Raw genomic sequence first — 25,004 nt, 5'->3', positions numbered from 1 at the left:
TTTTCAAAAATATCTAAAAAAGAAAACACAATGTACCTAATTCATATAAAAAAAGTTGTGAAATTAACAAATCTCTAAATCAGAGATGTGAATTTATGGCGTTTTCTGGTATAAAGTTTGACAGAATCAAACACAACTTATCACAGTAATTGTGACTATAATGTTTAATTTAGATACACTTATATTTCATTGGACTTCAAATTAATATTATTTCAAGTTTAGAGATTAATTTTTTTCCGTGGCATATTGGTTTTACAAAATTGTTAGTATTTTTTGTATAATTTCTATTTCTTTATCACAATTTCTTAATAAAATCTAAATATATTTTTATTAATTAATAAATAGAAAGAATTAATTATTTAGTATTTTTACATTCTCATCACATGAGAAAGTATTAGTTTTGATCGAAAATTGACTTTTGCTAATTTTATGAAATCTTTACGTTTTGGGGTCCCCTGAACCCGAAAAACATGGTCCGGCGATGGTGTCTGTCTGTCTGTCTGTCTGTCTGTCTGTCTGTCTGTCTGTCTGTAGACCAAAAATTTTGTTCCCACGATAACTCTTGAGAAACTTATCCGATCATTTTCAAATTTAACACACTTGAAGTTGGTGCAAAAATGAAGGCCAAGTTCGTTAACCAGCCATTTTCATTGAAAAATACAAAAACTACAGTAATTTCAAAATTTTGAAAATTTTTTTTTTCAAATTTTCAAATTTTTATTTGCATATTACTATAGCTTAGGAAAATACAAACAACTTTTCTCTACAACATTTTTTTATAAAAAGTCAAATTTCGGAGTTATAGGCTCTTAAATGGTAAAAAAAAACTAAAAAATCCCAAAATAACGCTAAAAATCAAAATTTTTTCAAAGAATTAAAAGTAAGTTCGACGATTTTTACAATATCTCACCCGAATGCACCCAAAAAAAATATTTATAAACATAAAACTCTCAATTTCTCGAAAAACCACTGTATATATATATATTTTTTATTATTTTTTTAGCAAAAAATCGATATTCCGACCCAATTATCTCCGAATCTATTCCATATGGAACCTTGCTACTAGAGACTTTTTTTCTCGTCTCATCCTCAGCTACAACTTTGCTGTAGACACCATTTCGCCAAACCCTATACTTTTCGAGTTATTTTGAAAAAAAGTAATTTTTATTACATTCTCATCACATGAGAAAGTATTAGTTTTGGTCGAAAATTAACTTTTACTAATTTTATGAAATCTTTACGTTTTGAGGTGCCCTGAGTCCGAAAAACATGGTCCGGCGAGTGCGTCTGTCTGTGTGTCTGTCTGTCTGTCTGTCTGTCTGTCTGTCTGTCCGTCTGTAGACGGTAATATGTTGTTCCCACGATAACTTTTAAAAAACTTATCGGATCGTTTTTAAATACAACACACTTAAAGTTGGTGTAAAAATGAAGGCTAAGATCGTTAACCAGCCATTTTCGTTGAAAACTACAAAAACTATGGTAGTTTCAAAATTTTGAAAAATCAATTTTTTCAAATTTCGGAATTTTTAACTACATTTTATTTTAGATTAGGAAAATACAAACAACTTTTCTCTACAACATTTTTTCACAGAAAATTAATTTTTTTTTAAGTTTTTGGGTCAGGCTAGCTCAACTGGGTTAAAAAATTTTTATTGATTTTCTAAAATGTTATAACTAAAATATATTAATAAAAGTTTTAACATTTTAGAAAATCAATGAAATTTCTTTTATACAGTTTTGCTGGTCTGACCCTTTTTTCCATTTTAATTTATGGTCCTATCTTGTTGGAAATGGTTTTTTACATTCTCATCACATGAGGAGGTATTAGATTTGGTGAAAAATTTACTTTTTATACCTCAGGCACAAAATAGGCTCTTTTAGATAGCAGCCAACAGGAACTAAAAGCCATTCATTTGTCCACTTGAATGAAAATGGCAACCTTTTTTTCCCATGGGCAAAAAAAAACAGCTAGTCCCTGCGTTATTTTTGCTCATGGAAAAAAAAGGTCGCCATTTTCATACAAGTCGAACAAGTGAATGACTTTTACTCCCTGTCGTCTGCTATCTTAAATCGCCACTTTTGTACCTTTGGAATAAAAAATATCGTAAGTAACACGAGATTTAAAGGCTGCCTTTACATACCTTGTTGCTTAATACACTATTTGCTAATTTTATGAAATCTTTGCGTTTTGAGGTGCCCTGAATCCAAAAAACATGGTCCGGCGTTTACGTCTGTCTGTAGGTCTGTCTGTCTGTCCGACGATAACTTTTGAAAAACTTAATTTTTTTAAAAACTTTTTCGAATTTTTGACTTGTTGTCTCATCTTAGTGGAGGTTATTTATTTTTGCTTGTTAAAACGATGGGTAAATTTTAGAGGATTGTTTTTATTTTCTTAGTTCAAAATTTTTTTTGAAATGCTGTGCTATTTATTATTATTTTGTTCTAATTTGGGTATCCTACCTTTGCTTTGCTTACAATTTCTAAGCAAAGAATACACGTTAATACCTGAAGTAATTCTCATATTGTTGAAAATGACCTTTAAATTAAGAAGAGAAGCTTTAGAAAACGTTTACTATTTTATAAGTTATTCAAATATTTGTATAGCATTAAAAATGGCATTTTTTTCAAAATCTAAGTGAATTTCTTGTTTAAGCTCGAAATAACATATAATAACAATATTTGTTAATATATTTAATAAATTATGTAAGAGGCGCGTCCTGCCGGAAGGTCCTACCGAAAGTTTAGGCGCTTGGACGTTCTTTTAAAAAAATCATGCAGAAAATTTATCTAATTGTTCATTTTTAAATCTTCAGTAAATTTAAAGTTTTTCTTATAACAATTAAACTATCACATTCACTGTATCCGGATTTACATGTTTTTAATCATACATTTGATATATATTTACAAATCACGTATATACGTATATTTCTACAAAGTTTAAATATTTATTATTCAATCACTATTGTAAGAAATTTAGTATAAAAACTGTATTTCACATATGAAAGTAACTTTTCAAAATTTTCATTTTTTCGTTCTAATTTTTTTAAAAAAACTTTAAAAAAGAAACAAAAATCGCGTTTTAAGCTTGAAACATTTTTTGAGGGTCAATTTGAGATTTTTGATTCACACTTACAGTATTGATAAAAATTAAAAAATATTATCCAAGTACCCCTAGAGCGTGTTGGCTAATGCAATAGGCTATGTATAAAGAGCAACCTACGATTTCGACGAAGTGTACGTTCATTATAGAAAAAAAGTAAGCGTAATATAGGGACGTTCGTCTTTTTAAAAGAAAGCTAAGATACCAGAGTAACTTTTTAGGAGATAAACACTTAATTAAAACAAAAATGTCCGAGTAAATCAACAAAGAGTGAAAAGTCAGTCATTACGCTCCGGTCTACACTGCACAAAAACCTTGGTACTAATACTTTAAGAATAATTTATCTGCTTCTGCAAATCATGTTTCTGCTAAGAGAGTTAGTATAATTAAAAATAACTTAACAATTTAAATCATCAAGACCAAAAATATACATTTAAATCCACTTTATCTCGCAATCATCAGCAAAAAAAAAACATGTGATGAGAATGTAATCCTTAAAGTCGTAGTAACTTTAAGAAAAAAAATGTTTTATGAAACATATAATAGGAAACAAGAACACAAATAATGCACAACAATTGCAGACCGCCGCGAGCGAAGCGAGCCATTTGCGCGCGAAGCGCGCAACAACACACGGAGCGCGAAGCGCGACGATCAATATCCGCGCGCCCCCGCGCGAAGCGCGGATGAGAATGTGTCCGCGCTTGCGCGGACAGATTTTTTAATAATATTATGGAGATGAGGTAGAACGAGCACGCGCGCTTTAGCTCGCTTATCTTCTACTATATTGAGTCATTCCATTACATTTCGAATAAAGTCGTTGCCGACTAATTTTAAAAACTTATAATATTTTGCAGGGATGATTTTAAAGATATTAGGATCACCAAACAAAAAGAATTTTTAAAATGTTTTTTATATTTATTGTAAAAGAAGCATCTAAAGTATATGAAGTCGTAAAAACTGTCACTTTTTCATCTATTAGAAAATATTAAAGAAAACACATAATTTACTATAGAAACGTAAAAAAATTATTAGAATTTATTAAGAATGAATTATTTTATTATAATAAAGTGATAGAAACAATTATTAATAAGAAATATTAAATAAAAAATGATTTTATAGTTCACTTGGCAAGTAACCTATTTTTGCAAATTTCTTTCACTAAATGTGAGAAAGAGAAATCATTAAATTGAATAAAACCTTATGAAATATAAAGTACCTGTGATTAACTTTTAGTTTTTCTCTTCACTTTCTTCCTTCTTTCTCCATAAATGTTAAAAAAATAAGCAATTAAAATTGGCACTTTGATTAATTTCACGATTTTAAAATGTAAATAACTTCTGCCCAGAAAAATTACTAAAATTGGGCAATAATTAATTGATCACTAGATACACTCACTGGAAAAAGATTTTCTTTGGTCCAGAAGCTATTTTTCGAAATAATTAATTTTAAACTTTTCACTATTTTTATCAGGTTAATACATGTGTTTTTTAAAGGACGAAGTTAGCTCACAGGTACTATATATTTCATAAGGTTTTCTTAAATTTAATGATTTCTCTTTCTCACATTTAGTGAATGAAATTTGCAAAAATAGGTAATAGGTTACTTGCCAAGTGAACTTTAAAATCCTTTTTTATTTAATATTTCTTATTAATAATTGTTTCTCTCAATTTATAATAATATAAAATAATTCATTCTTAATAAATTCTAATAATTTTTTTACGTTTCTTTTTGTTCGGTGATCCTAATATCTTTAAAATCATCCCTGCAAAATATTACAAGTTTTTAAAATTAGTCGGCAACGACATTAGTCGAAATATAATAGAAAAAAAAATTTTAATAATGTATTTCTTAATTTTTTAGAAATAGATAAAAAATATATCATAATTTCTATTTAATGATCAAAATGTTTATTTTTCTTTGTTTGTAATTTGTTTCTTTAAGTCATAAATATTAAAAGTACTATGTTATTAAAGGTTTTGTGGTACAATTAACTGATTTTTTCCGTAATTACTTTTTTTAATTTAATACTGAAAATAAATTAGAACATCAATTGTATTCTTTCAATAATTGACGAAGAATGTGTACGCGCCTATCTAATGCTATAAGTATAATTAATGAGAATTAATTATTTAGTACTTTCTTAATAATTAACCTAAAATATGCCCGCGCGTATCTCTCATTATATTATATTAATTTTTATTTTTCAATCATTCTAAGAAATGTTTATTATTTTTTAAAAATTATTCAAAACATTATTGATATAAATTGTATATAAATTTTAAAAATTTATAAAATGAAAAATCTGCAAACTTTTTTCTTTATTTTTAATGAAAACTTTGAATGTTGTTAAAAAATTGTCATTAAGAAAGAGAAATTATGACATTTTCTTTCCCGATTTCAAAAGAATATACATAATCTTGTAATAATAGGGCAGTTCCATAAAAAATGCAAATGGTGAATCACCGATTTTTCTTAAACTGTGTAATTTTGTAGTACTTGGGGTACTAAATATGTAACTGTGCCAAACAGTTTTGCAAGAAAAAAATTTTTTTTCAAGATATTTACATTTGAAAATTTGGAATTTGAAAAAAATGACTTTTCTACAACACATGCACGAAAAACTTGTGTTTTTTCCCTGTTTGTTAACAGGCAAGAAACAGACTTTTCTAGACTAGAATCTATCAGCGGGGAAAAAACTCTTTGAACCGGGAAAAAAACTCTCAAGCTTCAATTTCATTGGCTCCGGTCGCTCGTGTGATGTGTACGATGTTTCCAGAAATATTCGTACACAATTCAGAACGTATATTACATAATTTAAAAAAAAAGACCTATTGTTGTAAAAATGTTATAAACAATTAGCCTGCATTTATACTGTATGAGCTCTAAGGATAGTTTTTGATATTAAAAATTTTGTTTAAAAAATTTTTAACGTCAAAAACTCTCCTAATTAAACTAATTTTATTTAAATAAATGTTTAACTTTAAAAACTATCCTTATACCTCATACAGTATAAATACCGGCTAATTGTTTATAACATTTTTACAAAAATAGGTCTATTTTAAAAAATTATATAATATGTTTTCATAGTGGTTTTTCGCGTAGAATCGAATGGCGCTATAAGTTTTTTTTATGAAAATCAATTTTTCTTCATTTGTTTATAACAAATTGTTAAAAAAATTATTTTTAACATTAAACATCAAAAATTATCATTAGACTTCATGACAGGATCCCAATAGTTACTTTTTTTATATCTGCACGGAGAGAAATCTGCTGCTAATATTACTCGAAAGAGCACATTACTTAAATTGCTTAACGTTTCTCTTATATTTTTAGCATGGATTCATATACTTATTGTAAAAATACTTTCAATGCAATAAGCATAAGAGACAGTAGCTAATTTTGCACGAAATCTTTATTATAAATACAAAGAGAACGTGCTATAAAAGTATTAGATTCTTCTTATAAGAATCGCTCGAACTCCGACTGATTTTCAGGCGGACTTTATACAACACAATCTTACCTGTGTATACGCACATATAACTCACACACACATACACTGAAAAAAAAAGTTCATTGAATCAAGTAAATGCATTTTCTTGACCTGATTTATTTGAAACAAACCCATATTTTCTTATTGGAAGAAATTTATTTTCTTGTGTCAAGTAATTTTGAGCATTGATCAAAGTTATTGAAATAAGAAAATATGGGTTTGACATAAGAAAATATCTTACTGTTTCAAACGAACTGTTTTACATGCGCCAAGTCTCGAAAAAGTATTGAATCAAGAATATCATGTTCTCACGTCAAGTAATTTACCTTGAGTCATTTGGTATCTTGAGTCAAATAATTTTTTTATTTCCTTTAAAGCAACTATTTATTTCATCCAACACCCATAGTCTTGAGCCAAGAAAATGGGAAGATTAATATAAGTTAATAATTGTTTCAACTCAATTAAAAATTATTTTGTTTCAAAGAAATATTAATTAATCTAAGCATTTCTTTTACTTGAAGCATTTCTATATTCTCATGTTTCAAAATCATTAATTTCTTGCGAGAATGTTATATTTTCTGGAATGAAATATTTTATTTATTCAATTCAATTAAGTGTAAGGTCTTGAAATAAATAATTTTTTTGATTCCTTTAAAACAAGATTTTACTTAATTCAACGCTCATATAATCCTGATTCAAGAAAATACGAAGGTTAATATAAGTAAATATTTGTTTCAAGTTGATTAAAAATTATATTCAATTAATCCCATATTTATTTGAAGAAAGAAATTCATTTTCTTGTGTCAAGTAATTATTAGCATTGAACAGAATTCTTGAATTAACAACACTGTAAAAAATTTTTCGGAATTTTTTCCGAAAAAATACGGACAGCACGGAACCCCAAACGGTGGAAATTTTTCCGAATAAATAAAAGGAATTATCTACCATGAATTTCGGAAATATTTCCTACTATTTATTCGGAAATTCTACTTAAATCATTTGAATATTTATGTAAAAAATCAAAACTGTTTATATTACATTCTGATATATTAAAATAAATGTAAATTAATTTTAAAAAAATTATTATTTACATTTTTACGGAAGTATCTATTTATCTATTTACCACGATTTGAACTGTCAGCCTTATAGTGCTGTCTGTGCGTAGGGTTTTTTTTAATGGAGCCTTCAACCATTGGGAGCGCACGCTTAGACGCGCTCGACCAAGGGAGGCTATGAGAATCTGCTGCAAAGTATCAGTTTTAAGAAACATGTGGAGTAAAATCTGTTCTTTCTAACTTCTATGGAATTTCGAAAGGTTCAATCTCTTTAAAACTGTTGACCAACCGATTCATAGTATTGTTAACATTTTTTTTCACATTTCCATTAAATTTAGGATATATATATATTTAGATTTTTGAGGAATATTTGAGAACTATTTACTGCATACACAGACACATTTTTATAGAAAAATTATTTTTCTTATTTAACAGTTTTTAAATTTAAAACAGTAAAAATAAACTAATTATTTTTCTTCAAATTTAAGTAAGTGAAAATGCTCTTAGAAAAGTTACGTCATAAGTCTTTCACGTAAAAAAGTACGTGCATGTAGACTAATTCATAAACGATTTTTCATTTATTTTTAATTATATATATATATATATACTTATTATCTTACGTGGAATACTTTTGATGTATTCTAAGTAAATTTTCACTTTTTTTAGATTTAAAGAGTAGTATATAAATACACATATCGGATTTTTTTCTTTAGTAATTAGTGAAAAAAACGTTGACTAATAATTATAAATTAAATGTAAAAAAATAATTTATTGATATACTTAACAAATGGTTAAAAAAGTCAAAATTCGATAATTACTTAACAGACAATTTTTACTGATTTTTGCTTTCAAAGTTGAATTTTTTACTAATTCAGATTAGGAAAGAAGAAATATTTCCTACTAAATATTCGGAAAATGTGTATTTCCTCTTAACTTTGGAAATACTTCCAATTAAGTATTGGGAGAACTGTTCTTTTACTTCGCTTCAGAAATATTTCATAATAATACTGGTGAAAAATCCACTATCTTTGGAAACTTTACAAAAAATTATGGAATAATTTCCGACTTTTGTCGAAAAAATTATTTTTCCATTTAACTTTGGAAATTGTTACAGAAAAACTGGTAAAAAATCCGCGATCTTCGGATACTTTGCCGAAAATAAAGGAATAATTTCCGGTTTTTATGCGACTAGTATTTTTCCACCTACTTTCGGAAATATTTCCTATTCAATATTCGGAAAAACTGATTTCCCCCTAATTTCGGAAAAATTACCGTTTATATTATCGGATAAAATTCAGAAATTTTTTACAGTGAATTTAGTATTTGGCAGAACTCAATATGTAATTATTTCAACCAAATATTTTACTTTTCCGAAGTACCAAAAAGTATTGAATCTAGAATATCATGTTCTTAAGCGAAATAATAAAGTATTGTGTGGAGAATTCATGTTTCTTGAATCGAATCATTTTATTTATTTGCTTTGAAACTTTTTTTTACTTAACACAATGCCGGTGTTCTTGATCCAAGAAAATATTTTTCTTCAAATGTATATGTAACTTAAATATCAGTTTTTGAAAACTGTCCATTGAGGCTAGGATGGCATAGTGGTAGCGTGACGGCTTCTGGTGCGTGCAACCCGAGTTCAATTCCTCCGACCGTGGAAAATTTTCTTTCAAGGTATATTTGTTGTATTTGTGTTAAGTATTAATTAAATGTAAATATATTTGTAAAATAACAATTATTTAATTATTTAAATAAAAAATATAAATGTTAATTAATTAAATAATAAAAATGTTTGACCTAAGTATTAGAAAAGATGGGATGGGGGTAAGGGGGGGGGGTATTTAAGTAAATAATTTACTTGTATTGAGAAAGTATTTTTTTGATTGAAATCTATAAATTTTCTCAAATCAAGAAAATATTTTCTTGGACAGAGAACATACTTTCTTGATTTGATACATAAATGATTTTGAATTAATATATTCTGCATTTCTTACATGCTACTTAACTTCTTGATCGAATTCCATATTTTCTTGGATCAAGAATATCTGCGTTCTCTCACAAAATAAATGTTTTCTTCATTTAAATCTTGAATTACTTGAACGAATGTTACAAAAAATTGAATGAATCAAATAAAATAATTCAATTATCTATATATATTCTTAGAACAAGAAAATATTTTATTCATTTAATACATTTTATATTTCGTACAAGTCGATTAACTTCTTGGTCGAATTCCATATTTTCTTGGATCAAGAATATCTGTTCTTCTCACAAAATAAATGTTTTCTTCATTTAAATCTTGAATTACTTGAACGAACGTTACAAAAAATTGAATGAATCAAATAAAATAATTCAATTAACTATATATATTCTTAGAACAAGAAAATATTTTATTCATTTAATACATTTCATACTTCGTATAAGAAGACTAACTTCTTGGTCGAATTCCATATTTTCTTGGATCAAGAATATATGTTCTTCTCCCAAATATCCTATGTCAAGAAAATCGTTTTCTTGAATCAATACTTTAATAGTCTTGGCCGTATTCAATCCCACGATTTGCTTCAACCAAGAAAAATTTTCTTGGTTCAATACTTTTTTTTTCAGTGTATATTTCTCTGGACAGTTTTGTCGTCCTGTAAAACATTATATATTATATGTAGTATTTAATACTTGTTGCTGTTATAAAAAGATAATATTTATTTAATAGTAAGTATATTAGTTAAAAAATATTGCATTTTTATTCGTGTTTGAATGTATAAGCAACATGTGAAAATTGTTAGGTTATGTTGTTGCAAACGTCACCGCGTTGTACGCGTTCCGTTCCTCGAAATCATCCAGAGAAATATATATGTGTGCACGGAAAAAAATTTGTACTGTGGGGAACAGCTAATTTCAAAAATAAATAACATAAAGAATCTATTCAACTAATTCAGTGAATGATTTCCAATGCAGTAGTCAAACTGTTTCTCTGATACAGAGAAAATGAATTTCACTGGTCAGCCATATTGGAAATATTTGACAGTTTACCATTCTCATATAGAAATTTCTTTAAAATCACAAATGTCAAATTTACATTTCTTACCTCTAAATACGTATTAATTTACTAATTTTACATTTTATTAGTTATAATATAAAAAATATAATTAATAGAATTTGAATATACGCTTTGAACATTAATTTAAAAATGTTTTCATTCAAGTGTTATTTTGAGGTTGTGTTGTTTTCAAAAGGTAACGCAAGAAATATCATTTTCGCTAGATCAGCGAAAATGGATTATCGATGGAGCCAAATCAGTGAAACTTATAGCTATTATAGTGATTGTTATCTCTACTTTAGTAGAACTTTTTTTAGCGTGTGTGAATTATATGTGCGTATACGCAGGTAAGATTGTGTTGTATAAAGTCCGCCTGAAAATCAGTCGGAGTTCGAGCGATTCTTATAAGAAGAATCTAATACTTTTATAGCACGTTCTCTTTATATTTATAATAAAGATTTCGTGCAAAATTAGCAGCTGCTTTTTGTTTTTATTGCATCGAACTCTCCATTACATTAAATAGATGATTTCGTATATAAATTATTATAACCTCAAGCTAAAATTCTATTCAGCAGTGACTAATAAAACTTGTAAAGATTCTGCAAGCAATAATAGCAACAGATTTCTCTCCGTGTGCATTCCTTTGCCTATAGGCATCAATGGGTTAATGTAAAAAATCTTTTCCTTAAAGCATTTTTTCAGTTAGTAGAAAATAAATTTGACAGAATAACGTTTGACTTTTGTTCCATTGAAGACCATCAAAATAAAAAATTAGAAATATAAGCCTGGGTAAAGTGTGGAGGAAAAGATTTTTTACATTAAAAAAAGGAAAATAATGTTTACAAAAAAGTTAAAAATATATTGTTAAACTGTTTATAATAATAATATATACGTATATAATTAATAAATGTATTAGGGCAGAGTAGTAAAGGTCATACCGTTTTTTAAAATACACTGTTATAAGCGCTGCTTATGATGTCACGCTTTTGGGGGTAGGGGGGGTCTTACAAAACGTGACACAATGTATTTTTCTCATGTGAAATTGCAAAAATTGCGTGACATCATTTGTGAACGCTTCTAGAATCAATAGTTTTCGAAATAAAAATTCTCGAAAAAAGTCATTTTTTTCAAATTCCAAATTTTCAAATGTAAATATCTTGCCAAAACAATTTTTTTTGCAAAACTTTTTGGAACAGTTATTTAGTACCCCAAGTATTACAAAATTACATAGTTTAAGAAAAATCGGTGATCCACAATTAGCTTCTTCTATGGAACTGCCCAATAATTAACAAATCAAGATCATGCAAATTTTTGACTTTTCTTTATATAAAAAAAATTTTTGTTTTGTTACAAAATTTTGTTTGACAAATCGAAATTATATTTTTTTTTATTTATCTCTAAAAAAATTCAAAAATTATTTAACAAAATATGAAATATTATTTTAAAAAAAGGTAAAAAATTCAAATAATTAGTTTTTAATCGCGATTTTTTAGAAATAAATACCTAACAAAAATTTGCATAATTTCTATTTAATAATCACAATGTTTGTACTGCTTACTGACATAAGCCTGATTTTATTTATAAAGATTAAGAATACTATACGATAATAATTGTTTAATAATTGTTTTGGTATAAAACTAATTTTTTCTCTAATTATGTAATTTATTATATTCTATATTTTGGTTAATTTTAATTTAAAAATTTATTTAAAATAATATTTTTAAACATTTAGAATCGTAATATTTCATTATATGCTTTATTAATTGAGTAATTTTTCGTATCATAACAAATAATCTTTGCGCTTCTTATTCCTGTAAGTGATTAAAGAAATGTTTATTATAAAAATTTGATTAGAAAAAAATATTTTTTCATATTCTTATTATATTTATATTATATTTTATGTAACAATTTTTTCATACGGGCCCATATCCAAAAAATAATTTGGTTTACAATACATATCTTCATAAAATCTTATTGGTCCCGGTAAACATTTCTCGGGAATACATTTTCTGAAGAAATATTCTCCTACGAAAAAATCATTTTTGTCATTAAAAATATAAAAAGTATAATTTTCCATTTACTCACTTTCGTAGTCGAAAGAATTCACATTTTTCATTATTGTAAACAGACATATTTCAATTGAAAACAGAAATTCTGCTTTCTTGTACATTTTCAATTCGATTCAAAATTCGAAGACTAAAATTAAATTCTCAAGAAAGCACTAATTTGTACAATTCTCTTTATATTTATACGAATAAGTAAAGCAATAAAGAAGTAAAATTAATTCAGAACGATAAAACTACGTGACGAATTTAAAAATAGAAAAAAAATTTACTTAAATGAAAAACAATTTTTTAATTAGAATTATTAAACATACATAAAAAAGTAAAACCATTTTTAAAAATTGTATAAATTTATGATAAGGAATTTCAAATATTTATATACATTTTAATGATGAAATTGAAGATAAAATTATCGAAAATTCTTAATTAAAATTATAAATGGAAAACTTCGCCTTATTTTTATTCTAAATTATTATTTATCACAATAAATATTTTTCAGTTTATCATAAATCTTTTTTAATAAGGTCAAATTTTAGAACAATAAATTTAATTTTTATAAAATTCTTTTTTTAACAATTATTATTCAAATTTAAAATTATTTTATTTCGAAGCACCAAGTTTAATTTTTGAATGATTTCAGATTGAAAATTTTCAAAAATTTACTTATTAATTAATCAATTATAATTATGTAGGGGAGTATAGTCGAGGTTGGACCACTGTCTAGGTAGGCCATTCGCGATTTTTTGGACATTTCACTAGCGCCACCTACGCGCATGCTTGTCGAAGCTTGTATTAGTGAAACCTAACTTTTTGTTCAATTACATTTTCGGAGAATCGAAAATTGTGTTTTCTGTGACGTCGGTACAAAAAAAGGTCAAAAAAAGTTTTGTGCATCATGTGAAAAATCATTAATAAAAAATAAAAAAAAAATTGAATCGTCAAGGCAAGCATGCAGAAATTTTGTGGGACTCATTGTTGAAAGAAAATCACAGTGAAAAATCAAATCCCGAAACGTATTTCTTTATGGTTACAACAATTCGGTAATGTTACTTTCTGTCAAGGTCGGCCACTATGTTTTTAAAATGCGCAAAGATGAGGACGAGCTACTTCATTTGCAAAAACTGCAATTCTGAATAACTCATAATATAATTGATCATCTTATTAATATTTTTATTTAATTTTATTAATATTTCAGTGCAAAATTTTTTTTTATTTATATTTATTTTTTTATATTCTTTATTTTTATTATTTCATTAAGTTACAAGCTGTAAACAATAAAGAATCAATTTTCCGTATCTCCAAACATGTTATTTTATTTTTTTGACGATTAATGCCCTTTGAATTTTAAGCATGGACCGACCTTGACTGTAAGGACCAACCTGGACTACAAATTTTTTTTTAAACTTTATAACTTTTTCATTTTAAAACCAATCAATTTACTTTGTACAGAAAAAATGTTCCTATTAAACACCCAGTAAAAAAAATTCGATACACGGACCGCGGAGTTCGTATACGAGCTCGGTAGCTTGTATGAGAAATATGAGAAAACTTTCATACGAGCCTTTTCCGTAATGAGAAGTGTATAGATGCTTGTATACGAGGTGACTTTTAAAGCATTTTTATTAATGTAACACTATTTTAAAGTAAATGTAGATAATAGAAATGAATTTTCAAAGTAAAACAAAGCTAAATTTATAAAGGAAATGAAGTTTTAAGAAAAAAAGAATAATTTTATTCAAAAAATTTATTCACACTGAAAAAAGGTTAGAATTTGATAATTCCTTGTTTCTCTTACTTACCGACATTAGATATTTCTCGGATGAGGTAAGCACGATTTTGTATTAGCGGTAGAATTAATAAGTTTTTCTTCATTACTAATTAATAATATATTATTATTTATTTATTATATAAATTTTCTTATATAAAATAATTAAATTTAATACAAAATCTGCTTACCGTATACGAGAAATATCTAATGTCGGTTAGTTAGAGTAACAAGGAATTATCAAATTCTAACCTTTTTTCAGTGTGAATAAATTTTTTGAATAAAATTATCCTTTTTTTCTTAAAACTTCATTTCCCTTATAAATTTAGCTTTGTTTTACTTTGAAAATTCATTTCTATTATCTACATTTACTTTAAAATAGTGTTACATTAATAAAAATGCTTTAAAAGTCACCTCGTATACAAGCATCTATACACTTCTCATTACGGAAAAGGCTCGTATGAGAGTTTTCTCATATTTCTCATACGAGCTACCGAGCTCGTATACGAACTCCGGGGTCCGTGTATCGAATTTTTTTACTGGGCAGGACTTTCCAACAATATACTTCAATTGTCCAAATTCATTTTTAAAAAAAAGTTATAAACAAAAGTCAAAAGGTGGGCCGACCTCGACTATATTTCCCTAGGTGTTATTTCGAGAAATATTAATAGGATTCTTTAATACAATTCTTTTATAAGAATTCAACTGTTTTTAATATCATTTTCATTAAATTGCCTCTAAAGAATTTTAAGTTTCTTCGGAACAATTATTATTTTTATCAAGAATATACAGTCGTGTCTCGTCATTGCAAGATTCGGAGTTGCAAGATTCTCGAAACTGCAAGCCCTTTTAGGGCGGTACCCTTTCGTAATTGCAAGATGACGTCATCTTACGTCATCAACTTTTAGTACCGACAGTTAGGGAGCAATGAAGGTCCCAAATAAGAGAGGGCCCCAAAGAGAATATACCTATGCTCATCCTTGGAAATCTAGAAAGTAGGCGTGGTTTAAGTGGTGTATTCCACGTCAGTTCAACACAAGAAATTTTATTAGGTTTTGGGATTCGGTTGAAATTGGGTAGATTATATCCTCTGGTGGTAATAAATAAAATCCCCAAGCGATTTTAAAAAATTTCAAAAACTGGCGGACATATTGGATTTTTAATTTTTTTGTACTTTTTTTGAAAAATATATATCTCTGCTTCTTCTTAACGGATTTTAGTTTATGACCTCTTAAATTGTTCGTATTGAAATATGCTTTTATTTAAAAAATTAAAATTAAAAAAATTATTTAAATTTTTTGTTTAAAAAATTAATTTAATTTTTTGAAAAGCCATAGAAAAAATATGCTACCTTCAATTTTGATCATTTTTTTACCATTTGTAGCCATAAATGTGTTGAACTTGTCCTGAAATTTTCATCGTGGGACAGCCATTAGTTTTTGAGAAAAAAAATAAAACGTAAATCCTCGCATAGCGCTGTAGCGCTCAGTTTTAATGCCGCACGATTGTAAATGGAATTTTAATGAAAGTACGAGTTTTTATTAACCCTAGAACTAAAATATGATTTTTTTATAGACTAACGAAAAACTGGGGTGGTTTGGTACCCCAGATTTGAAACAATTGTAAAAGTTTTCCTTTTTTGTAATTTTTTTAATTTGTCAACAATGTGGCTAATTTGAAAAAATTAAACGGATTTAAAAAAAAAAATAAATAGAGACAATTTTATTTTGATTAAGGCAACTTGAAAATTTAAATATTATTTACAATATATACAAATGTTAAATGATTTTAAAATAGAATAAAAATCATTTATTACAAAGGAGGTTTCTATTTTTTACGGGGGAGTTTCCGAGGTCTTACAGTTTTTCTTTATTTACCTTTTAAAATCCGTTTAATTTTTTCAAATTAGCCACATTGTTGACAAATTAAAAAAATTACAAAAAAGGTAACCTTTTACAATTGTTTCAAATCTGGGGTACCAAACCTCCCCAGTTTTTCGTTAGTCTATAAAAAAATCATATTTTAGTTCTAGGGTTAATAAAAACTCGTACTTTCATTAAAATTCCATTTACAATCGTGCGGCATTAAAACTGAGCGCTACAGCGTTATGCGAGGATTTACGTTTTATTTTTTTTCTCAAAAACTACTGGCTGTCCCACGATGAAAAATTCAGGACAAGTTCAACACATTTATGGCTACAAATGGTAAAAAAATGATAAAAATTGAAGGTAGCATATTTTTTCTATGGCTTTTCAAAAAATTAAATTAATTTTTTAAACAAAAAATTTAAATAATTTTTTTAATTTTAATTTTTTAAATAAAAGCATATTTCAATACGAACAATTTAAGAGGTCATAAACTAAAATCCGTTAAGAAGAAGCAGAGATATATATTTTTCAAAAAAAAGTACAAAAAAATTAAAAATCCAATATGTCCACCAGTTTTTGAAATTTTTTAAAATCGCTTGGGGATTTTATTTACTACCACCAGAGGATATAATCTACCCAATTTCAACCGAATCCCAAAACCTAATAAAATTTTTTGTGTTGAACTGACGTGGAATACACCAAGTATCTTATGCGTTTACGAGAGTTGAAGAGTGGGAAATTTTCACGAATCTTGCAATGACGAGACACGACTGTAATTATATTGACAAATTATTATTTGTATAATCGGAGGCCCGGATTTCTAATTATAAGGAAGGGAAATGGGGGAGAAAAGAGAATAAAAGGCAAGAAGTTAATTAAAATAGAACTCCACTGAGTCGCACAACAAACGGAGACACAACTGTATAATTATGGGGAACTAATAGCGAAACGGGGGGCCGAGTTGGCGAGTTACATCGGAACGAGAGCCAGTGGCGGATCTAGAATTTACTCCAGGGGGGGGGTCATTTATAGATTCGGCGAGCAACGACCATAATTAGCTGACCTTTTTTTTATGTAAATTTTTCGCCCCAGGGGGGGGGTCATGACCCCCCCCTGGATCCGCCACTGACGAGAGCAATTATCTTCTTCTTCTTCTTAAATGACTTTAGGCTGTGCCAACTGTCAGAACTATAAGAGCAATTATCAAGTGTCGCGTCTGTCTTGAGGATTTGGCGATTGACACCCTCGGAAATCTTCGGTCATTTCCGGGGTCAATCGCCCAATTCTCGGCAGACGCGGGAAATTATGTAACGCCACGTTACAAATTAAATACCTACCTGAATTTGAAGATTCCATGGTAAATAATAATTAAAAATCTGTCACATTGTACGTTTTAATCAGGTTACAAACCTTATCTTGATAAACAAACAAAAAGCGCGAACATAACCGTTGAAAATAGGTCGACTTTAAAACATGTTTCTATGAAAATCGGCAATTAAAAAGAGCTAAAAATTATATATCATCAAACTTTGACTTATTGTTTATTGAAATAGTATAATTAAAAGTTGGAATTGAATTTTCGATATTTTCATTTTTTGGCAACTTTTTATGCATTCTGCCCCTCTGTGCGACAGGGAGACAAGTCGAACAAGTGAATGACTTTTACTCCATGTCGTCTGCTATCTGAAATCGACACTTTTGTACATTAGGAATAAAAAATATCGTAATTAACACGGGAATAAAGGCAGACAATTTGTTTACGATGATGTCTCCTTGTTGCTTAATGTACTCTGAAAAACACCACTTCTGGTGATCACCTTGTGCTAATTTTGGAAGAATATTTATCTGATTTTTAAAAATGTTCAGGAGTGTCAGCCGGACATTATACGGCATACGCAAGAAATCCTCGTACGGACCTCTGGCACTACTACAATGACGAAGAGACAAGCAAGAAGAAGCCTCACGACGAAGATTTCAGTAATGCATACATCCTATTCTACAATCGGCAGCAGGGGACCAATTTGAAGCCGTGTAACATATAAAGAGAATAATTTAATGAAGTAAGGAGCAAAACGCGACATGACGAAGTCTGCGACTATTCAAGCTTTTCAGAATTGTTTGAGGGCAGAAGGTGATTATTGTAGGAGACTCAGTTTCAAATATTTTGGCTGTGCGTGATGTGTATAGAGACCCGATCAGCGATGTAGAATATGTTTTTACTCTCTTATTTATATTTATTTTTTTATACACATATATAACATTTTTTTCCTTTATTTTGCCTTTTTATATCAACTTTTTATTCCAAACGGAAGTATCAGCAGACTTAACGACAAAGAAATTATTGTAAAATAATTGCAAGTCGAAAAGTCTTGTAAAAATGCTAAGCATTGTTAGTGAAAATCAACGCGTACTTAGGTAAAGTTATATTTCAATATTTGTTCTATTTTATTGTTTGCTCGAAATGAGCACACAAATGTGTCCGAGAATCATAAACTGATAAAAAATTAGTCAAATTATTAATTTAGATATTCTTTCGGTTTTACATTTTTTAAAAAATATTTTTCTCTTTCACTAAAGTATGAACAAGTTACATTAGTAAACGTTATATTTATAATTTATTATGTTAATAAATTATAATTTTGGCTAATTGCTATGAGTAAAAAGTCATCATTAATAAAAAAAGTCAGTATAAACATGAAGATGAAGAAAATAAACAGAAGAAGAATTTACAAGAAATACTAAATAATTAATGAACTACATTATTGTTTTTTTCATCGCATAGAAATCGAAATAAAATCTATCGAAAAGTAAATAAAGATCTTAACCGTTATAAGGCCTTTAAAATTATCAAATGTAAATAATAAACACGGTTCTTAAAATTTTTACCAGTAATATGTTTTGCCTATATCAAGCAACATTTTGCTCCAGGATCATTTTTTCAATATTGAAAATCAATCAGTTTTGGAAATTTAAAAATTTCGTCAATAAGATGCTGAAAGATGAAGAAATTTACAATTATTTTAAACATGCATTTGAAATAAATAATTGAAAACATTTTTCAACATTTTAAGAACTCATTAAAAATTAAAAACATTCTCAGTGAATGTTGTACAGCTTGATAACGTTTGGAATATTTTATAAATAGGGATTTAAATTTAAGTAAATAATTGTTATAAACTTTGTTGAACTAAACAATGTGATTTTAAAAGATGGTTTTACAGATCTCTTAGAGCTAATAAATTGTAAACTTTCTGTATATACTTTTTTATCGTTTTCTTTTAAATTTTAGGTTAACTGCACTTTGCAAAATTTTTAATAATCTTTCTAAAACAGAACTGACAGTTTGCGCTTTTTTCTCCTACTCACGGAAATCATTAATATTTCTAATATTAATGAATTAATTAATATTAACTTTATTCTGGAATTTAAATATATTTGCTTGTAGCACAAAAACTACATTTTATTCTAAATCAATATTTATATAATATTGGTAATGTTTGTTTTAAAAACAATACATGCTTATTGTATTATTTATTTTTAGTTTATAAGAAAAAATACGTTACTGAAATTTTTATTATAAATATTTTGTAAAAAATTTAGTGAATTGTGACTAATTCATCTAAACAAAGAAATAAATATCAAAATGCTCGTTAAAAATGATCAATTGATGATGTGATTTTTATGTTGTCGATAATCTGAAATTAAAGTAATTTTACAATTTTTTTGTTTCGTGACTTTATCAATTCGTATATTTTAATCAAGAAGGCTAGAGACAGGAGGTGAAACTTCGGTAGTGGGGATGAGTCAAGAGCCTTTCTTTAACCAGGCGTTTTTCGTTTCGAAAAGTCGCCGGCGCGGTGCTTCTGCACATCACTCACACATTCAAATTCTTGTATACCGTGTGTTTCACATGTGTATGATATGATTTTAATTTGAGGTTAACTTTAAAGTGCAATCGAGACACAATGTGTGTCATAACGGATATATAGAATTAATGTGAGTGATTATTAAATTAAGTGTTATTCAAATAATTAAAAATTCCGAAAACGTGCTGTGTGAAAAGTTGAAACAAGAAGAAAGATAAACACAGCACTATGACTATTACTTTTTGTTAACTTTTAATACACTTCATGCTATAGTTTACACATTTTTTTGTTTTTAAAACTTTTTTTTTAATAACTAAAAGATGTTTGAAAATATAAACACTTATATTTCATATTGTATTTGTATAGAATATATTTTCCCGTGTTTACGTGTGTAGCTGCGCAGAAGTCCGTGTTTGAAAGTAAACGCCTGACCATATATCAACTGAGCGACTCAGCATTGCCATACCCCCACTACCGAAGTTTTACCTCCTGTCTCTAGTCTTCTTGATTTTAATATTTAATTTTCAAAATGATATTAATATTAATCTTTATAAATTAAGGTGATTAAAAGGAGATGAGAGAATAAAAAATCATATATAAATTAAAAAAGGACAAGAAAAGTTTATATGAAATTACATTTCGATAAAGGTTTCGAAATAAAGAGGTAAATGATATAGGAATTTATAAAAACAAGATAATAAAAAATTTGAAGAATTACTTGAATGTTTTATATAAAAAAATTTCTGGGACGATTCATGCACCCTGTATAAATGTTAAAAAAATTGATGACTAATAAATCATATTATTTAGAAAAGTTTTCAAATGAATTTGACAGCGAATTTCATTTGTTTAATGTATTATTTCGAATGCCTTATAAAATTGAAATTCATGTTGAGATATTATACTAGTATTCTTTAGCGCCAGTTTTTACAAGCTGCGAATGAGCGCAGTGGAAAAAGTTTAATCAACTACGAATAATATTAACAATTATAGTAACAATAATAAACAATCAAACTACGTCATAAGATACTCAAAGTTGTGACGTCATCCATCAAAGGAGACTATTTACATTCGTGCATAAATAATATAATTACATTAAATGCATGGACAAACAAATAATTAGGTATTACTTTTCTGAACAAAAAATTACAAATGTATTTTTTATTTAAAATCTACTGGTATGACTTTTTCGATTATTTTTATAAAAAGGATATTTTCGAATGTTCCTTCAAATATTACAACAAAATATGACTGTTTTGAATAAATTTTACGCGCTCCTAAGAAAGATACCTAAGAAGCAAACGAATTATAAGTTATGTTTGGGTTAGATTTATTTTCATTAAAAGTTCATTTTTAATTATGTAAATTTGAAACCAGTTTTCATTGAATATTTTGGATCTAAATAATCCAAAATTATTTAATACATCTTAGTTATGTACCTTTCTTGGAAACGCATAACAAATTGCAAACTTATTTAATAATAATAGTAGCTGAAATGTTGAAAAATGTTATTGACAATAATTGATTTTCTAAAGTATTTCATTCAAATTTTTAGAAAATTTTAATTGCAAATTTTGAAACTATTTAATTAAATTCGCAAAAGCTTTAATGAAAATTATTCGAAAAAAATTATATTATACGCTGTTTCTTTAAAAATAAGTCTTATAATTTTTTCATCATAATTTAACATATTTACAATATGTAATTCGAATATTTACAAAACCAATAACCAAATTAAAATTATTTAAAAAATTTTGAAGATATCGATAATTTAAAAAAATTTTAATTAAAATAATTCTTCAAAAAATTGATTAGTTTTTTAAAATGTTCAACATTGGGACAATTCAAGAAATTCAATTATTTTCAATATATTCGATTACATTTTGTTTTTCATTTTTTTTTTTTTCATTTAAAAAAAACATGAAGAGTTGTTACAATTATTTAAAAAAATGAAATTTTTGGATGTAAAGACATGTAACGTCGTTACGTGTTTCCATAGTAAAGTATATGGGGCACATGACCACTAAATAACATAATGTTAAATAATTGATTTTTGGAATTATCGTGGAAGAACTTTCGGAAAATTATTAAAAATAATCTTGCTTTAGAAGTTTCGGGCCTAACCGATTTGTATAAAACACTCAGAAAAACAATATAGAATAACTTGTGGTTTGTCAATTAAGTTAATAAATAATAAACTGTTAACATTTACCCCCGAGAATTTGAAAACTTGAGGTAAATATAAACAAAACTTGAACTGCTTTTGAAAAGAATATAATTGAATAACTTTGTAAAATTACATAGGTTCTCCTTTCATACCTCCTTTGATGAGTCAATTTCAGGTCTAATAAAAGTTGCATACATATTTTCCAAAAGTTCACTTTTGACGTTATATGATATAAAATATAAAATCTAAGTGGTTGAATTCTTATACATCTACTATGAATTTTTTCATTTTTTCCATTCCATTATTGTATATTTGAGATACCGTTTCTCTTGACTATTCCTTAACTACAATAATGATTACATTTATCCCGAATGTTAGGAAAATTTCAAAATGTTGGGGTAAATGTAGACAGTCAGTTTTATGCGTTTCAGGCTTATTAATATTTTCTTGTACCCCATATTTTAAAAAAATTTTAAATCGTATATATTTTACTATTATAGTCTATAAGTAAATTGAATTTTTTTTATAAATTTTGCGATTAAATATTTTATTTTATAGCCGTAAATTGTAATTAAAGATGCAAGTTTTTAATTCCACTTTGTAATTTTGGACTTGACCATAAAAAAAAATTTTATGCGCATTTTAAAAACTTAATAACTTTTTTCTGGATGCATTGTAAAATTTAATAAGTATTTCTCACATATTTAAGTTTGTGCTTTTAATTCAGGTTTGAAAATTTAACAAAAAGAGGATAATAAAATGTATACGATTTAAAAAATGTTTTAAAATGTGCTGGCCACCACTTTTTAATAAATTTTAGTGAATGTAGTATAGTGAATGTACATAAAATAAAAGAACATAAAGCACCTTTAAACCTTTCAGCTAATACGACATACGTCTATTATTTTTAAAATAATACTGTTTCTATGCATTTAATTTAATTGTATATGTATAGTGGTTAACGAACATATTGAAACTCTTTAATTCAAGATGAAGAATCTACTTGAAATACGTAGTGTTTTATTGCTGGTTACTATTCAACAATGTTCTTTGCTTAAAAATAATAAACTCTTGGAACATACTATTGCAGAGAAAAACAATGAGAATTGAAAATAGAAAGTTTGAGTCTTTGAAAGTTCATCATCACGTGCTGATGGCCACTATAAAACTTTGATAAATGCATATAGAAACATACATAGAACGATTAAAAAGTGTACATAAAAAATATACATTTTTAAATAAAAGTTTGTTTAATTTATTTCCAAACACACATTATACTTACTATTTACACCTTGCACCTCACTCCTTCAGTCGTTATGTCAACTAGTACTTTGACTTTTCTTATTTTCAATATAAATGTTTTTCATAGAAATAAAAATATTAATTACTGACCAACTTGAAATTCCACAATGTTGATCAACGAAAATATTTGTTTTAACAATTGTTGCATAATTTAAATCATTAAACGAATTTCCCTCGTCAAAGTTCTGGACATCAATTTGGTAATCAATAATCTAAATTTCTTTTGATTATCTTTACAAGAAGAAAATAAACCCAAAATTTTTGAAAAGTATACATTTTATTATACACAAAAAACAAAAGAAAATGCAGAACGTAAAGTTGAACATTTTTATGAAAAATAATTGATCACAATTCAGTCTTTTGTTTAGTATCTAAAGCATACTGTCCTGTAAATGTTTGACCCTCAAGTGTGACAAGTTGCAGTTCCTTTTGAGCAATTAAAAAGTTTTTGGCTTCCACGGCTTGAGATCCTTCTCGAAACATAAAAATTGATCTTCTATCTTCAATGGGATACCTCTCAATAACTATGTGATTGTTGTTCAAGCTAGTTTGCCAAATTTGCATTACTGTTTTGGCATCGTCAACGGAAACATCAGGACGAACGTCGACAAACATCATTACACCTTTGCCCTTTTTTGTCGCTCGCAAAACATTGTCCGGATCGGACATGTCAATTTTACTTATATCTACTTTCGCAGGTGGTCGAAGATGCTCGGGAAGTTCATCCGGCTCCAAAGGATCCTCATTCTCTTCCCATTGATCAAGTATATGTTCCAAATCGGCGTCCGTCATATCCCTTATATCTTTGTCCTTCCATGATTTTTTTCTCGGCTCATGTGTACTTTCAGCATATAAAGTTAAACATAAATTTAAAATTATAAATAAGACTGGAAATTTTGATAAAAACAATAGGAACTTCATGTTTGATTTCAAGGTTATGTTGAATCCACAATAATGATAAAACGTGTCACACTCATATGTTTCCGTTAAGGCCTTTCTCCAATAGGTTTTAAAAACTCTGCGTCTGCGTCGGTTGCTATAGCAACACATGCTAAAATCAACGCAACGCAGCCATGAGTGCAAATATAGCAAACATATATCTCTGTCTCTCTCACACTCATGGCCTAGTTACAAAACGCAACGCAAAACGCTGCATGAGGGTGGAGTCCCATGGCAGCGTTTTGCGTTGCGTTTTGTAACTAGGCAATGAGTGTGAGAGAGATGGAGATATATGTTTGCTATATTTGCACTCATGGGCTAGTTACAAAACGCAACGCAAAACGCTGCC

The 25,004-nt window shown here is 27.5% G+C and overlaps 2 protein-coding genes across 4 annotated transcripts in view; one reads left to right on the top strand and one right to left on the bottom strand.

Moving 5' to 3' along the window:
• The window catches only part of LOC122509966 (ubiquitin carboxyl-terminal hydrolase 6-like), a 124,880-nt gene extending 105,480 nt beyond the window's left edge, over positions 1-19,400 (top strand). For all 3 annotated transcript variants that reach the window (XM_043624325.1, XM_043624323.1, XM_043624326.1), the window contains one exon: positions 18,248-19,400. In XM_043624325.1, the coding sequence (XP_043480260.1) occupies positions 18,248-18,423 (176 nt within the window). In that variant the 3' untranslated portion in view covers positions 18,424-19,400. The remainder of the gene's footprint in view (positions 1-18,247) is intronic.
• Positions 19,401-23,974: 4,574 nt separating this feature from the next.
• Positions 23,975-24,704, bottom strand: LOC122509969 (LDLR chaperone boca). The gene has a single exon (XM_043624330.1). The coding sequence runs from the start codon at positions 24,635-24,637 to the stop codon at positions 24,062-24,064; it is 576 nt and encodes a 191-aa protein (XP_043480265.1). The 5' UTR covers positions 24,638-24,704; the 3' UTR covers positions 23,975-24,061.
• Between the last annotated feature and the right edge of the window lie 300 nt (positions 24,705-25,004).

The sequence above is a fragment of the Leptopilina heterotoma genome, unplaced genomic scaffold, assembly GCF_015476425.1.
Source record: "Leptopilina heterotoma isolate Lh14 unplaced genomic scaffold, ASM1547642v1 Lhet_65, whole genome shotgun sequence".
NCBI classification, from domain to species: domain Eukaryota; kingdom Metazoa; phylum Arthropoda; class Insecta; order Hymenoptera; family Figitidae; genus Leptopilina; species Leptopilina heterotoma.
The sequence above is the reverse complement of the archived record's forward strand: the minus strand, read 5'-3'. Positions and strand labels throughout refer to the sequence as shown.

What these genes read in the sequence shown, in the direction of transcription:
- LOC122509969 (XM_043624330.1), bottom strand. Translation starts at nt 24,637, where the DNA reads ATGAAGTTCCTATTGTTTTTATCAAAATTTCCAGTCTTATTTATAATT.